General features: G+C 40.3%; 1 protein-coding gene and 1 long non-coding RNA gene across 2 annotated transcripts in view; one reads left to right on the forward strand and one right to left on the reverse strand.

Moving 5' to 3' along the window:
* The window catches only part of coq9 (coenzyme Q9 homolog (S. cerevisiae)), a 33,300-nt gene extending 27,388 nt beyond the window's left edge, over nt 1-5,912 (forward strand). Inside the window, exons 7-9 of the mRNA XM_057836741.1 lie at nt 3,195-3,350; nt 5,024-5,077; nt 5,233-5,912. Of these exons, the coding sequence (XP_057692724.1) occupies nt 3,195-3,350; nt 5,024-5,077; nt 5,233-5,268 (246 nt within the window). The 3' untranslated portion in view covers nt 5,269-5,912. The remainder of the gene's footprint in view (nt 1-3,194; nt 3,351-5,023; nt 5,078-5,232) is intronic.
* Nucleotides 5,913-6,527: 615 nt separating this feature from the next.
* On the reverse strand, nt 6,528-10,613 carry LOC130916219 (uncharacterized). Its single transcript, XR_009063240.1, has 3 exons — nt 10,571-10,613; nt 6,737-6,772; nt 6,528-6,607 (listed from the first exon to the last, which is right to left on the reverse strand). It is a non-coding gene; the product is annotated as an uncharacterized LOC130916219 (long non-coding RNA).
* Between the last annotated feature and the right edge of the window lie 5,244 nt (nt 10,614-15,857).

Consider the following 15,857-nt stretch of genomic DNA (forward strand, 5'->3'; position numbering starts at 1 on the left):
GTCGGAAAGCTCGTTTTTCTTCAGCAATTCAGGCATTGAATCAAATGAAAATGTTTTCGATTTCACGGAAAATTATTTTGAGGACGATTTGTGAGCTGACGAGGGCGGAACTCTTCCCAATATTGCTGCGACACACACGTATGAGCCAGAGGCAGAATCTCCAGCAGATGACACGATCGCTGACGGTGAAGTTGAAGAAATCGACGTCAACATTCTAGAAAATGTGTTCCCATGTCCTAAAAACTCTTAACTTCCTCCTGAGGCCCTGATTATTTGATTCGTGCATGTTGGAGGAGGGAAACCTGGAAAACAGGCTGGATTGAGAATCATGTGGACCAGACGTGGCCACCCCTGCCTGGAAAAATGCATTGCAAAAAATAAAAATAATAACGCTTGGGTCTCAGGAGCTTAATATTCAAGATATGTAACGTTCGATATTTAGTATAGTATATCATCATATTTAACATAGTGTATAATATTTGAACTTCTTGGCAATGACAAAGACGATTCCATTCTATTATAGGGAAGTTTCTTATGAGAGAATACCATGAATGCAATGTGCTTCAAGCCCTCCACAGAGTCGGATGGAAGGGGAGATCTTGCATTAAAAACAAAAAGCCAAACATTTTCTGTGTTAATGTAGACTATATTTGTCATGATATTCAAAGATAAAATATATACTGTATGGTGGAAAACACGCAGGTGACTTGAAGTTCTGCTCTCAAACCCCAAATTTGGCCAAATTTCAAAATTGTCCTTTATGCATGTGTGATACATTATTGGAAAGCTTAAAATCTCAATTTTCTGGGGGAAGAAAATTTTTGAACAGGAGGACATTAAAAAAAAAAATTCAAACAGCAAAACCCTAACTGGAGGTGAGAGCATGCGAGAGCATAACTAAAGACGCCATGATTTTAACGAGACATTATCAAGTACTTGCCTCTTTTCGATCCAAAAACTCCATGTAGCATGTATCACCGAGTGTCAAGACACACCTGTGAATGGCCACAGCCGGATTTTTGGGGGATTTTATGGGTGAAATATGGTAATGTAACAAGGGCCGCGATGCAGAAATCGATGCAGAAATCGCTGTGCTCGATATTTAATTTTTCATATATTTACTCTTTTAAACACTTTTTTTTTCGTTGTTTGGATCAATTATGTATCATCTAAAATATTGAGGAAAATGCGACCGTAACAAAAAAAATAAAATACAATTAAGCGATAGTTATGAGGTAGATATCCGTGACTTATTTAGAGACACCATTTTTTCCATTGTTACGTAATTTGTTTCAAAGTTTAAAATATGCGAGTGAATAATTTTTTAATGTCGTTTTTTTTTTTTTAACGAAATATTAGACATCAATTAATGATTCTAAGCTAAAAATGACATTTTGAATAATAAATATAATTACCTTCTTTTTATAGCTGGGTTGAAACAAAAGCAGTTGTCTGTAAACGGGGGTTTCCAGGGTAAAACGGACAAATTAAAAATAGGGGGCTTAATGCGCCATGAAACTGCAATGGCAGCATATAGACATAGTGTTCTATCAAACACAACAGTTGTTTTGGCTTAAAATACAGCAGCTTATTTTAAAGAGGGGTGCAAGAGCAGAAACTGCTTTTTCAGTCTTGTCTGTGTTTTCCGCTGTGTATATTTACAAAATATACAGAAGCAAAACTTCCGCAATACGTGTTTTTTTTTTTTTTTACAAAGCATACATTTATATTTGAAAACTTACAGAAACATACATGATATTTACATAACAGAAACATTTGATATTGACAAAATATACAGCAATGCATACATTGGTTCATGAGAACAACAACATTCATGGCTGTTGCAAGTTTTAGATAGAATCTTTAAACATGCAAGAGTCTCGAATGTGGCACATTTGACATGAATTTCTAACAGGAAAGTCTTACTCTATTTGGAACACTTATTTGAATGGGGATACCGTACCCGTCTCCCAGCCTAGCGGCAACAAAGTCCATGTGGGTCCAGACTAGTTCTCCTGTTCAACGTTGGAAGTCGAGAAACCAACGTATCCATTAAAGAGTCCTGATTCCTGTCTATTTTCTAGGATGGCACCTCAACGGCTTTCGAAGCACATTGCACGTTTCTAAGTACTTCTGAAATGTCGCGAACACACGACAGCCCCTGGTCCAGGTTCTCGAAAATCACTCCGGCTTTGTAGCACTCATCTCACCCGGATTCGTGAAAGTGTATTGTTTTGGAAATTAATATGTGGATATCACTAAATCTTAATTTGTAACACTCTTGCATCGACCGACAACGCAATAGTTTGGCATTTTGTGGCAGAAAGCTCAACCAGTGACGCATACACAAGTAGACAGACTACAAGTAGACAGACTTTCTACATCCAGCTCCCGCTCGTGATGTAATCTCCAAAAATTGCAAAGAATACCCGATTCTGACATTTGAATTTTCATTTGTAACTGACGACCGGTGAGACAGATAAAGAAATGCCTTAAATGAAAAACAATATGCCACTGTATTATTTCAAAACAGGTTTGGATTATGAAAGATTTCATTGTATATTTTTAATATCTGGGCGTTAGTTTTGCTGTAAAAATTCCTCCTTAACTAAGGATATTTACAGGGTGTCCACAAAGTCTGGGTACATCGAAATTTTACTCTTCTAATTATTCGATGGCAATGTAGACCTATTGAATCGAGTTCACCTGAATTTTGCAAGGCGTATCACATTATGCATTGATAATAATGAATAATAATATAGTAATAAGAAAAATAATATTGAAAATGCAATTTCATAACATTATAATTTAATGAAACAATTTCATTGAATATAATAATAATGTTAAGAAATTGAATATGATTTCCATTAAAATCAAATCATCATTAATTCAATAAAATATTTTTTATAAATATTTCTAAAACAATAAAATATATTTTTTTTCAGAACAAAACAATTTTATTGAATTATAATGTTAACAAATTACATTTTCAATATGATTTCCATTATTATCAATGCATAATTTGATGCCCCTTGCAAAATTCAGGTGAACTCGGTTGAGTAGGTCTACATTGCCGTCAAATAAATAAAAAAGGAAAATTCCTATGTACCCAGACTTTGTGGACACCCTGTAAAATAGTCCAAATGTAGTATGATTCACTTGCAGAACTTAACTGTCTTCTATTTCCGTTACAGATGAGCTGGTACAGTAAAAGAGCAGCACTGACCGGCGTCTACAACACCACCGAGCTAGTGATGCTTCAGGATTCCTCCCCAGACTTCCAGGACACTTGGAACTTCCTTGACAACCGCATTCAGGATATATTCAGCATGGCTTCTTCTGCCAAACAGGTAGAGTGCAGCCATGAAGACATGAACATAGGAAAATAGAAAGGATTATACAGTGATACCTCAGCTCACGAACGCTTAAGCTCACAAACTTTTCGCCTCAAGAACATTAAATTCGCGAGCATATAGTCTCTGCTGACGAACTAGTTTTCGGCGGACGAACCAAACCACGCGGTCGAACAGCGCCACGAGAAGCTGACGCACGCTCACGGCGTCCCAGTTCGTCCCCTCCCTTTCGTTGAGTGCGGACGTGGTTTGTGTTTGATAGACATTTTGGACCATATTGAGTGTACTTTTGCTATTATGGGACCGAAAAAGACCCCACCACAGGCTAGTGTTAAGCCTAAGAAGACATTAAAGAAAATAAGGTATATTTTTGTGTAGTTTTAAGGCTTATTTAGTAGAAAATTATGTTTTATGGGGACCTGGGAACGGATTATTCTCATTTTAATGGTTTCTTATGGGAAATAAATGTTCGGAAGACGAACTTTTCGCCTTACACACACTTTCTGGGAACCAATTATGTTCGTGAGCTGAGGTATCACTGTAGTTCCTTTTCATTTCTGTTATTGCTACGAATGACCTTGCAGTGCTTGAAAACAGCAGTTCATGAAATTTTCGTCGACACATATCCTGAAAAGCTGCATAAAACAGAGTGTTCTTGTAACTCCCAACAGCAGTATTATAATAGACTCCTGCACAACTGTGATATAGCAAGTTTAGATTCATCTATTGGTGGATTTTTTTGGGTACCTTTCTTCAGTTACATGCTTTTGGAAATAGCACACCAAAGAAATGCCAGCCTATTTTCAGAGTTCGTAAGGGTTCTTTAAATCCTAGAAAATGCTTGGATTTTACTGGTGTTTTCAAGGTTTGAAAAATGCTTGAATTTTGTGTCAAGTCCTTGAAAATGCTTAGACGTGTTAGGCACATAATATTTCTCTGTACTCTGTCTAAAAATAGAAATTGTTAATGAAGGAAAATCAGATAATTTGCTTGATTGCTGCTACATGCTTGTTCTTTCCCTTAATGTCCCATGTCATATCGTCCCTCTCAAGAGTACAGTGCATTTGTTGTCCGTAGTTAGACTTTTGATTTTAATCAAGCATACAATGTACAAATAGAGTAGTATTTAAATGTATTCATGTGCATTTGCTGTGGTTTAGTATCTGGGGCGCAAGTCCCCAAAATGGCGCTCCCCTCCACGTCCCAACCGGCCCTACCCAGCGGAACCCCCCCCCCCCCCCCCCCCCCCCCCCGACCACCACCACCACCACAACACGAACGTAATAATTGACATTTTGGGCCTGGCCCGGACTTCAGATCTTACCTCTATTATCAAAATGCCAGTTTGTTATATTAGCTTGCCCGCTTGCCCGAGATCCCCCAACGTTGTAGTTAAGTGTTTAAATAAGAAGTATTTCAATTTGATACAGTCAGCTGCATCAGTTGGTTGTTTCCAGAAGTAAGCAAATAGCAACAATAATTGCTTAAAAAGGACATTCTGGGCATTTCCAACAGTCTTGCAAAGGACATGCAAAAGATTTTTTTTAATGGGAAAGTCCTTTTAATTAACTGTAAAGGAAACCCCCCCCCCCAATGTATTCACTAAATTGCAGCAACTGAAGCATGCACGTATAAAAGTTTTACTGTGTTTGTTTTCTTTGGTCCTTCAGATACAGTCTACAAGCGAAGCCGTGGTGCAAGGGCTCATGGGAGCAACTGTAACTGTAAGTGTTCTTTGATTTTTACCATTTGTCTAGAAAGCTCACAAAAATGGACAGCAGTCAGTTTTCAAGTTAAGCCATGGTTTTACACTTAGCCAATGTCAACAAATGATATGCCGTACTATCCGAATTCTTCTTCTTTTGCTTTTTTTCTACAGATGAGGAATCTCACCGGAACAAATCAGAGACGATGATGCAAAACAACTTAACAAACCAGATGCCAGCCCTTTTCTTGGATCAAAACGATATATTCAATATTTCTATTTATTTGGCATGACCTTGTGTTTGTGCATTTCTTGATGGTCATTTGCAGAGACACTTTTTCTTTCTGCACTCCAATATTAAATACAATGTGTGTCATCCAGATTGACAAAAGCAGTGCTTAGCCTGACCACCTCATGGACATTTATGGCTCCAAATGGTGGGTTCCTGTGGCGACGTTGTCTCGTGTCAGACTTAATACTTTTCGACGATTTCTTGACCAACCGCTTTAAAAAAGCCAGCTGGTTTGAACACTGTGCGATTCCCAAGAATAATAGTTTGTTCATATTTCTAGAACATACACCCTTGATCGAATGTCTCATTGTACCTCATGCAACCAAATTTTACATATAATTAGAATAAAAATGGACTTGTTGATAAAAGTACCATGCCACAAAAAGGATTTGCCCTCTTCTCTGCTTTTTGCACATTTATCACACACAAAGATTTGAGTTCATCAAACCAATTTTAATTCACCATGGGAGGCAAAATGACTAACCTACGTACAATGTTCCCTCTAACTTTTAATGTGTCTGACCAGACATGAGGACCACTGAGGACCACTGTGAGCAACATCTGATTTATCATATCTGTTCAAAACTGTGGATCATAGCAAGTTACAATTCTGTGTCAATGCAGCTATACAGGCCAGTTTAAAAAAAAAAAATCTTTCACCGCTTGTTCTATTTGCAGATACTAGGACAGCCATTCCATCTTAAAAGAACTGCATTTCTTTTTAACTTTGGCTTGATGGGTGGAGTATCGCTTCCCGTTCCTTTCGCCATGCTGAAGGGTTAGCAATTGTGTCTCTTAACTCCACTGCACTGGTATTAGCAGTAGAGCCTAGATCTTGAGCTCGGGTCGGGCCCAAAATGTCAATCATTTTAGTTCGGGACGGGTCGGGTCGGACTTCTTCTCTCGCTTTTAAAAAATAAATATATATTTGTATATGGATGTTAAACTAAGGACTACGTATTATAAAATAAATAAATTGTATAAAACAGAGAAAGGGCGCTGTGGTAATCCCAAACATTAACCTCAGCTGACGAGTGCATTGTTTGCGCACATGAAGGCTCTGGGGCTCACCGCGCGTCTGCAACTGCATCCTGATATTTCCTTTTCGAATTTCGATATGGATATGATATTAGTCAAACATCTTTATGATCATTTGTTTCGAGGGCCGCACCTGTTCGTGCAAAGGACATCGTGGAGTTCGTGGTGTTCCTTAAAATGTTGTTTCAGTGCTCCTTAACAACACCGGTTGTAACACGTCTATGAAAAGACAGGAGAGCAATTGTTAAAATTGGTACAATGCCGCCCTCATGTGTCTTATTTACGATAGTGCATCCTCTATGCCTTTTTAAGAGGCGGGGAATGTCATGACGTAGGCGGAACACTTACCGTTATCTGGACTCTCAGGAGTGAATGAAAAAAAGCCTGTGTCCAGGGGGGAAAAAATATGTTAGACTTAATATTTAATGCGGGCTTTTTTTTTCTTTTCTATTTTTTTTTTTTTTTTTTTTTAAACCTGTCCTGTTCAGCTGTTTGACACAGAGAATGGAAGTCTAAGTGCCCAGATTCTGAACAGTTTTAATGTTTCACATTGAGAGTCTGACATACTCCCATTGTGATCATTCAAAATACCTTTTTATTATGACAAACCAGCGAACAGGAAGGGATTATGGGGGGACAGAAGAAAAGAAATACAAGAGAAGAAGGAAAAGAAACACATACACAAACAACAACTAGATATACATTGAACATCTAAACTAGTTACTAATATGCTGGTGCTATCGTCAGCGAGATGTATTTCCGGTTTACACCATGTGGGGGCCTATTGGCCAGTGAAAGAGGAGAATGGGGGTGGGGGTGTCTATAAGCCTATAAGCTAAGTGATTGAAAGGGGTAGAGTGTGCACAAATCAGTTCTGTGATCTAGAACCCAGTAATCGTGTGAATCTCTTACGAGTAAGCCCGTTGGCGACCAACCCTACGCCGCCGCATCGCCAATCCCGGCACCGGGACCCCCGACCCGAGAATGCCCTACCACATCCAGCAGCACGCAGGCCCCACCGGGCGCGCGACAGCCACGCAGACGGGCGGAGAAGCCGCGCGGGCGCCAACCCAGGGCCACAGCCCCCACCCAGCCAGCCCGGAGAGGGAGGGAGGGCAGGCGCGGGGGCGGGGGGCCATGCGCAGCCCATCCCTCCTCCCGCAGCCCAGCAAAGGAGCCATCGTCCCCCCCCCGGGACCCAGGGTGGTCCCCTGGGCCACCCGCGCACCCATCAACCGGCCTTCAGGGATGGCAGGAGGGGACGCACCACCAACCCCACGCCTACACCCACTCCCGCCCGCCCACCCGGGCCACGAGCCACAGCCCCCCAACCGGCACGGCACGCCACGGGACCCCCAGCGGCCCACCAAGCCCCAGGCAAGGCAGGGTCCCCCGCCGGTGCAGGCGACACCCCGCCGATACACCGGCGCCCAGTCAGCGACCCGCGACGGAGCGCAGGGCGGATGCCCAGCCAGAGAAGAGAGGGGAAGGCGGAGGCAGGAGAACGCCCAGGAACTGCCACGGGGCGATGCAAGATCGCTAAAAGGCTTTAAAAAAAAAAAAAAAAAAAAAATTAAAACGTAAAAAACAAAACACTCACCTATTGGGACCCCAAAAGCACCGCTTGTTTCTCTCACTGGAGTTTCAGGCGTGCAGAAAACCTGGCCGTTTTTGAGGGGGGACTCAATCGGAGCTTCAGGTGTGCAGAAAACTTGGGCATTTTCGAGGGGAGGGGAGGTGTCATCGTTTTCCTCGTCTTCCTCGGGTTCTTTTGTAAAATCAATGGTATTGGCCTCACGCCAACGATTGACATGTTCAGTGGCGGTCCTGGCTACTTTCGCGCCCTGGGCGAACCACCCCATCAGACCCCCCCCCCCCCCCCCCCCCCCCCACCGACATCCAAACTACCCAACCCCCCGCCGACATCAAACACAACAATGTGTTACGTTTTTTACGTTATTTTATTAAAATAGTCTATCCCCCGCCCAAAGGCGTAGCAAGGGTCCCCGGGGGCCCTAGGCAACAGGCAACATGGGGCCCTTTGAGCATGTGCAAGTAAGGGGGACAGTTGGACTTGTAGCAATAGCATATTTAATATAAGTCTAATAAAGCCTCGCTCTCATACAGCGCTTTTTTGGACACTCAAAGTGCCCCCCCCCCCCCCCCCATTGCATTATTCATTCACTTCACACTATCCTTAATTATTTACACACATTTGCCTTAATAAACTAAATGTACTTCAGATTATTATTATTATTGTGCTTAGTGCACATACCTTTACACATACCGTATTCTACTGACTAGCTGGTAAGTTATATTGCTTTTACTTAATAAGGATACCATTCTGGCACAGAAGTGAATCATGTAACATCTTATCAGTCTGGCTGATCAGTGTGTATGGTGATTCTAAACACTGATTTAATGTTCTAGGTAACATCTTTATGTATGAAGAAACGCTAGAATGCTGCAATGCTGTTAGCAAACGCTAACAAGCTAGTTACAACAAGTTAAGGCAGTTAATTGGTTTACTACTACTAGTCAGCAGTGCTTCGACTACATTAGGACATAAAACTACAGTAACATAGTACACTCACCGCTGTCTTGCTTTCTTTTCTCCTCTTCTGCTTTTTTTTCTTTCTTTTTTTATTTCCAGACGGATAACTTTTCATTTTGCCAATTAAAAAAGGGCCCGATCGCCGCCCACTCACTCTGAGTCACGTGACACACATACATATTTGTGCAGTAAAATGAACACGAAGGTGGGGGCGGGGGGTTCGAGTGTGCGCTGCGTGCGGTCATTTTGGCCATAAAAGTGGCGAAAACTAAGCACTTTACACTCATATGGATGTACAACATCATTTTAAGATGCTAAACTAACACCTTCCCTCTAAAAGCAAATGTGCAATGCGAATATAAAGTAAAGAACGCTCTCCTCGACGCAGCGAGAACGAGTGGGATCAACCACTCTGCTCAAGATGCGCACCTTACGCTTACGCCTATTCTCGTTCTCAGAATATGCAGCGCTTTTGACGTAGGACAATAACAGGACTGGTTGCTATGGGAACGTACACAGCTGCATACCCAAGTAACCTTGCTAAAAGGAGTATTAAAATTGCTAATAAAATCTTTTAGGATTATTTTAGATGCATATATGTTATATTTTTCTTATAGAATATTGAACGAGGAATATGATAGACCCATTAATGGACTTTCTTGGAAAAAAATCACCATTTCTTTAAGTAGTCACATCATGAATAATGAGGTGGCCTGTGAAAAGGTTTACAGGGTACGTCGTTCCTCCACCCTCCTAACTTACCCTCTGAGAATGAGTGCGACTCGTCTTGCTCACTCACTTTACAGTTGCGACCAGCTGATCCTCTCCCGTTTCCCACTGCCTTTTCCTCTGACACACACATCTCTCTGCAGCAGTTGATATGATGATGAGGGGCGCCCCAGCGCCCACTCTACCAAGACGATGTGGAAATGAGCGTAAATAGTCTAGACAACTAGCGGATTTTTTTTTTTTTTTTTTTTTTCTCGAGGGCGCTTGTGCGCCCCCAAATAGATTGCGCCCTGGGCGGTCGCCCACATTGCCCATGGCAAAAACCGCCTGAGGACATGTTCGACCAATTCTGATGATTTAAAAAGAATACTTTTTTTTTTATTATTAGAAAAAATCTTTATGAATAGAGTTTAAGATTATGAAGTACATACCAGAATCCCGGAGTTCATATGGGTTTACCTCCACTGCATAAAAAACAACAACAAGCAAAACTCTTCAATCAATGGTATTTTGCACACTATAAATAAAATAATATATATATTATAACATATAAAATAGGACTTTTGGAGGCGTGATTGTGAAAGAGGTTGATCCCTCTGTGAAAGAAATAATAAAAATACAGTTTAAAAATAGAGTTGACTCCCCCCTAAATGTAATGAATTAAAAAGAGTAACGTCAATTACATAAAAGTTGGGCAGACTTATGTTTGCTGTATCTATAAGGATATCATAAGGGCGTGTCAACCTCTAACTCATTCTCAGAGGGCTTGTCAACCCCTGAAGTTTTCTCTGGAGGAGAGGGGTATTTTTAGAAAAAACTTTAAAAATAGAGTTACCTCCCCCTAAATGTGATGAATTAAAACGAGTAATGTCAATTACATAAAAGTTGGGCAGACTTACGTTTTCTGGCTCTGTAAAGACCATCGTAGTTCGTGTCAACCTCTGATTCTCAGGAAATGAAGAAGAGGATGATCCCTCTGTGAAAGAAATAATAAAAATACATTTTAATAATAGAGTTGACTACCCCTTAAATGTGATGAATTAAAAAGAGTATTGTCAATTACAATTACATAAAAGATGAGCAGACTTACGGTTGTTGGCTCTACCTGATAAAATGAAATAAGACAATGTTAATACTAGACTTTCCCCCCCCCCAAAAGTTAATAGAGTCTTACCACCATTCTTCCATTCTCAAAGGATATCAGGAACAGCGAGTGATGTCAGGAACAGCGAATGAATTGTTTCGTAGCGTTGCTGTTTATAAGCATTTTTCACGAAAGAGGTGTGTTGAGAAATTTACATGTTTATGACCGGAGAAACGCCCCGTTGTAGTTTTTCAAAGGCTCCACATGATGGCACTCGTGCTCTATGGTACAAATCGCCCCTCAACCGCGACTTCATCTTCCCAATTGTTTAAGGCTAAAAAACTCGCCAATATAATGTAGAAAAGCGTTTTTTTTAATATATTAATCTTATACAACATATTTATATCAAGCACTCTCTGTTTCAAATCATGTTTTGAACAATATCTATTTTTGAAATAAGAGTATTTCAACATTTCAAAGCTATATGAGATTAAATATACCCAATTAATATTAAAATATGTTAAGTTTATATACATCTACTTTTTTTCCCCAAAAAAATCTGAGCAAAAATTAAGTTTATATCCATCTACTTTTTTTTATTTAAAAAAAAAATCTGAGCAAAAATCAAGCAATGGCAAATAGTTTCACTTCTTTTCTACTAGATTTGTACTGGAAACCCTGAATTACAATTATTAACAATGTCACTTTTTATAATGCTTCAAACGCAGTACTTTTTTATACTCCATATTTTATAAAATGTCATTTTAATGTCTATGTAAATAAAGACTCCTATTTTGGTTTTGGTAGGAGATGTTTTAAATGGATCACTCTACAACTAATACGTTTGTCATGAAACTGTGTTGTGTTATTACTTTTCAACACTAAACTAACTTTTTCATTGCTTTTCGCAACATGAAGAGTAAACCGCCAACTCAGAGCTTTTTCCCTCATTTTTTGGGGAGGTTAGGAAAAGGCTACCAGTTCGGACCTGGTCCCATTCTTAATCTGTCATTATTGATGTACTTTGATGTGAACTCTTACTTTCAGCTGTTAACAGGGCTGTTTAAGAAAACAATCTGAGGGGATGTATGTGTCCCCCTCTGTAATCCCTATCGTAAAAGTCAACACGTTTGTGGCTCTTCTCATCCAAGCAAAGCATGCTTTCAAATAGTGTTTTTGAACAATATATAATGTTATTTATTTTTATAATAATATTAAAGTACTCAATTAATATTCAAAATAAGTTTAACTTATGTCCATCTACTTTTTTATATTTCAAGAAATCTATGTCAGTAACATGCGGATGTTGTATTCTCCATAACCCATACATCTAAAAAGTTACTTATTTTACCCCTTAACGTAGAAGACGAAAAAACCGAGTTGTAGAATGCTGTTAGTTTTTAAGCACGAAAGTAACTTTATCATTGCCTAACTCGAAGGAGACCGTTTTTTGAACCCAATGTCCTATGGGCGTAGTTATTTGTTTCAGACACTAGATGGCATCCGTACTCCACGTTAAAGTTGAACGGAATGTCTTGGGGAAGCATCCTCTGATACAGTGCCTTGCAAAAAGTATTCGGCCCCCTTGAACCTTGCAACCTTTCGCCACATTTCAGGCTTCAAACATAAAAATACAAAATTTTAATTTTTTGTCAAGAATCAACAACAAGTGGGACACAATCGTGAAGTGGAACAAAATTTATTGGATAATTTAAACTTTTTTAACAAATAAAAAACTGAAAAGTGGGGCGTGCAATATTATTCGGCCCCCTTGCGTTAATACTTTGTAGCGCCACCTTTTGCTCCAATTACAGCTGCAAGTCGCTTGGGGTATGTTTCTATTCAATTCAATTCAATTTTATTTGTATAGCCCTCAATCACAACAGAAGTCTCAAAGGGCTTTACAGAGGCAATATGATACACAATAAGAAATGAAACAACAAAGATGAATAGATACAGTTCAAGTCCTGGGTATCCCCTATCCTTAAGACCCTCCATGCCGGCAAGGAAAAACTCCAAAAACTCCAGAGTCAATTGGGAGAAAAATGAGAAACCTTGGGGAGTACCACAGTCAGGAGAGATCCACTCCCAGGACGGATAGACAGGAACCCCAGAACTGCTAATGGGAATTAGCAAGTGAAGTTATAGTCCGTAAAAATACAGTGGAGTAAAGGAGCAAGAAGAGGTCCCTCTAGTCAGATGAGATGGGGGTAGCAACGAGGACGTCTATCCAGCCAGGGGTCCGGACAGTCAGGATGCTGCAGCTGAAAAATAGCCCCTCTCCAGAGGGGAGGGGGGAAAGGGGACACCGGGTGACTAGTGATGAAGAGACTAGACAACTAGATATTAACATTGGAAAATAGAAATAAAGTAAGACAAGTGGTAGGTAGAGTAAGAAAAGGAGATAGAACTCAGCGGCTGTACTGCCCCAGCATTATAGCTTCTAGTGCAGCTTAGACTAAACTGTGAGTCTACTCCGACTTCAACTAGCCTAACCATAAGCTTTGTCGAATAGGAACGTTTTTAATCTAATCTTAAATGTGCAGACTGTCTCGGCTTCTCTAATACTAGCTGGAAGCTGATTCCATAAAACGGGCTTGGTGGCTAAAGGCTCTAGCTCCGACAGTACTTTTATAAACCCTGGGAACTACCAGTAGACCTGCATTCTGAGATCGGAGTGTTCTGTTGGGGCGGTATGGAACCAGAGCATCGGTGAGATAAGATGGCCCCAACCCATTAATGGTCTTAAATGTAAGAAGGAGTATTCTAAATTTAATTCTAAACTCGACTGGAAGCCAGTGAAGTGCCCGGAGCACAGGGGTGATGTGCTCTCTTCTATTGGTTCCTGTTAAAAGTCATGCTGCTGCGTTTTGGACTAGCTGAAGACCTTTTAGAGAGCTTTTAGGACAAGCTGCAAGTAGGGAGTTACAGTAATCCAATCTCGATGTAACGAACGCGTGAATTAATTTTTCTGCATCGCTTTTAGATAAAATATTTCAAATTTTGGCGATGTTGCGCAGGTGAAAGAAAGCCGTTCTACAGGTTTGTTTAATGTGTGCTTTAAATGATAAGTCAGGGTCAAATAAAACTCCTAGGTTTTTAACTGTGGCGCTGGAGGCTACACTTACATTGTCCAGAGTGACTATCTGGGCAGCTAAAGAGTCTCTCACAATTTTCGGGCCTATTATGAGGACTTCTGTCTTTTCAGGGTTAAGTAGAAGATAGTTAGTGCTCATCCAGGTATTTATATCTCGGACGCAGGCGCTTAGTTTTTCTACTTGCCTGACCTGCTCAGGTTTAATTGATAAATACAGTTGTGTGTCGTCAGCGTAACAATGAAAGTTAATGCTATGTTTTCTGATGATATTACCTAGAGGAAGCATATACAGCGTAAACAAGAAGGGCCCGAGGACCGATCCTTGCGGCACACCATAACTAACTCTAGAGTACGATGATGATTGCTGGTTTACATTGACAAACTGGTACCTATTAGATAAATATGGTTTAAACCAGCAGAGGGCTGCTCCTCTAATGCCTATGTCACATTCTAATCTCTGCAATAAGATATTATGGTCGATTGTGTCAAAGGCTGCACTCAGGTCCAACAGAACCAGGATCGAGACTAATCCAACGTCAGCAGCAAGTAAGAAGTCATTAGTTACTTTAACTAATGCGGTTTCAGTGCTATGATGAGCTCGAAAGCCAGACTGGAAATGTTCAAATAAACTATTGTCCTGTTGTTGCTGACAGAGCTGTTTAATTACCACTCTTTCAAGGACTTTGGAGAGAAATTGTAAGTTAGAAATAGGTCTATAATTGGCCAAAATATCAGGATCAAGAGAAGGTTTTTTCAAGAGCGGTTTAATAACTGCATATTTAAAGGACTGCGGCACGTAGCCAGTAACTAATGAGGTATTTATTATATTTAAGATAGTGTCAATAGTTAGAGGCAGGGTCTCTTTAAAAAGTTTGGTTGGGATTGGGTCGAGGAGGCACGTTGATGGTTTGGAGGACATTATAATTGAAATTACATCGATTTGGTCTACAGTGGTAAAGTTATTTAATATTTTAGAGGGTTTTATAAGAGATTCCGAATTCTTTGTCTGCACTTTATCAGAACTAATAACTGGAAGTGATTAATTTATTTTATTTCTAATAGTTGCGATTTTATTGTTAAAAAAATTTAGGAAGTCATCACAGCTAAGGGTGGTTGGGATATAAGGTTCTATTGAGCTGTGACTGTTTGTCAGCCTTGCTACAGTGCTGAACAGAAACCTAGGATTATTTTTGTTTTCATCTATTAAGGATGAGTAATATCTGGTTTTAGCCGTACGCAAGGCCTGCTTATATGTCACTAAGCTGTGTTTCCAGGCAGAGAGGGTGTGCTCTGTGTTGGAACGGCGCCAAAGTCTTTCTAATTTACGTGTCGATTGTTTAAGAGAGCGTGTTTCAGCATTATACCAGGGAGAGGCTCGTCTCGGCTTGACAAACTTTAATTTGGAGGGAGCGACGACATCGAGGGTAGTACGAAACGTAAACATAACACGATCAACAAACTCGTCATTAACAGCAAGGCCGGACATTATTCCTTCATAATTAGATGACATGGAGACAAATATAGGCTGAATTATCTGTTTATACTCTGAAACAGAGCGATCACCTAATGTCCTTTTCATCTGAGTTCTAGTCACTAGTGGCGGATTATCTTGAAGCACAAACTGTTTCTATCAGTTTTGCACATCGAGAGACTGACATTCTTGCCCATTCTTCCTTGCAAAACAGCTCGAGCTCAGTGAGGTTGGATGGAGAGTGTTTGTGAACAGCAGTCATCAGCTCTTTCCACAGATTCTCGATTGGATTCAGGTCTCGACTTTGACTTGGCCATTCTAACACCTGGATATGTTTATTTTTGAACCATTCCATTGTAGATTTGGCTTTATGTTTTGGATCATTGTCCTGTTGGAAGATAAATCTCCGTCCTAGTCTCAGGTCTTGTGCAGATACCAACAGGTTTTCTTCCAGAATGTTCCTGTATTTGGCTGCATCCAACTTCCTGTCAATTTTAACCATCTTCCCTGTCCCTGCTGAAGAAAAGCAGGCCC

This window comes from Corythoichthys intestinalis, chromosome 5 (assembly GCF_030265065.1).
Source record: "Corythoichthys intestinalis isolate RoL2023-P3 chromosome 5, ASM3026506v1, whole genome shotgun sequence".
Lineage (NCBI taxonomy): Eukaryota > Metazoa > Chordata > Actinopteri > Syngnathiformes > Syngnathidae > Corythoichthys > Corythoichthys intestinalis.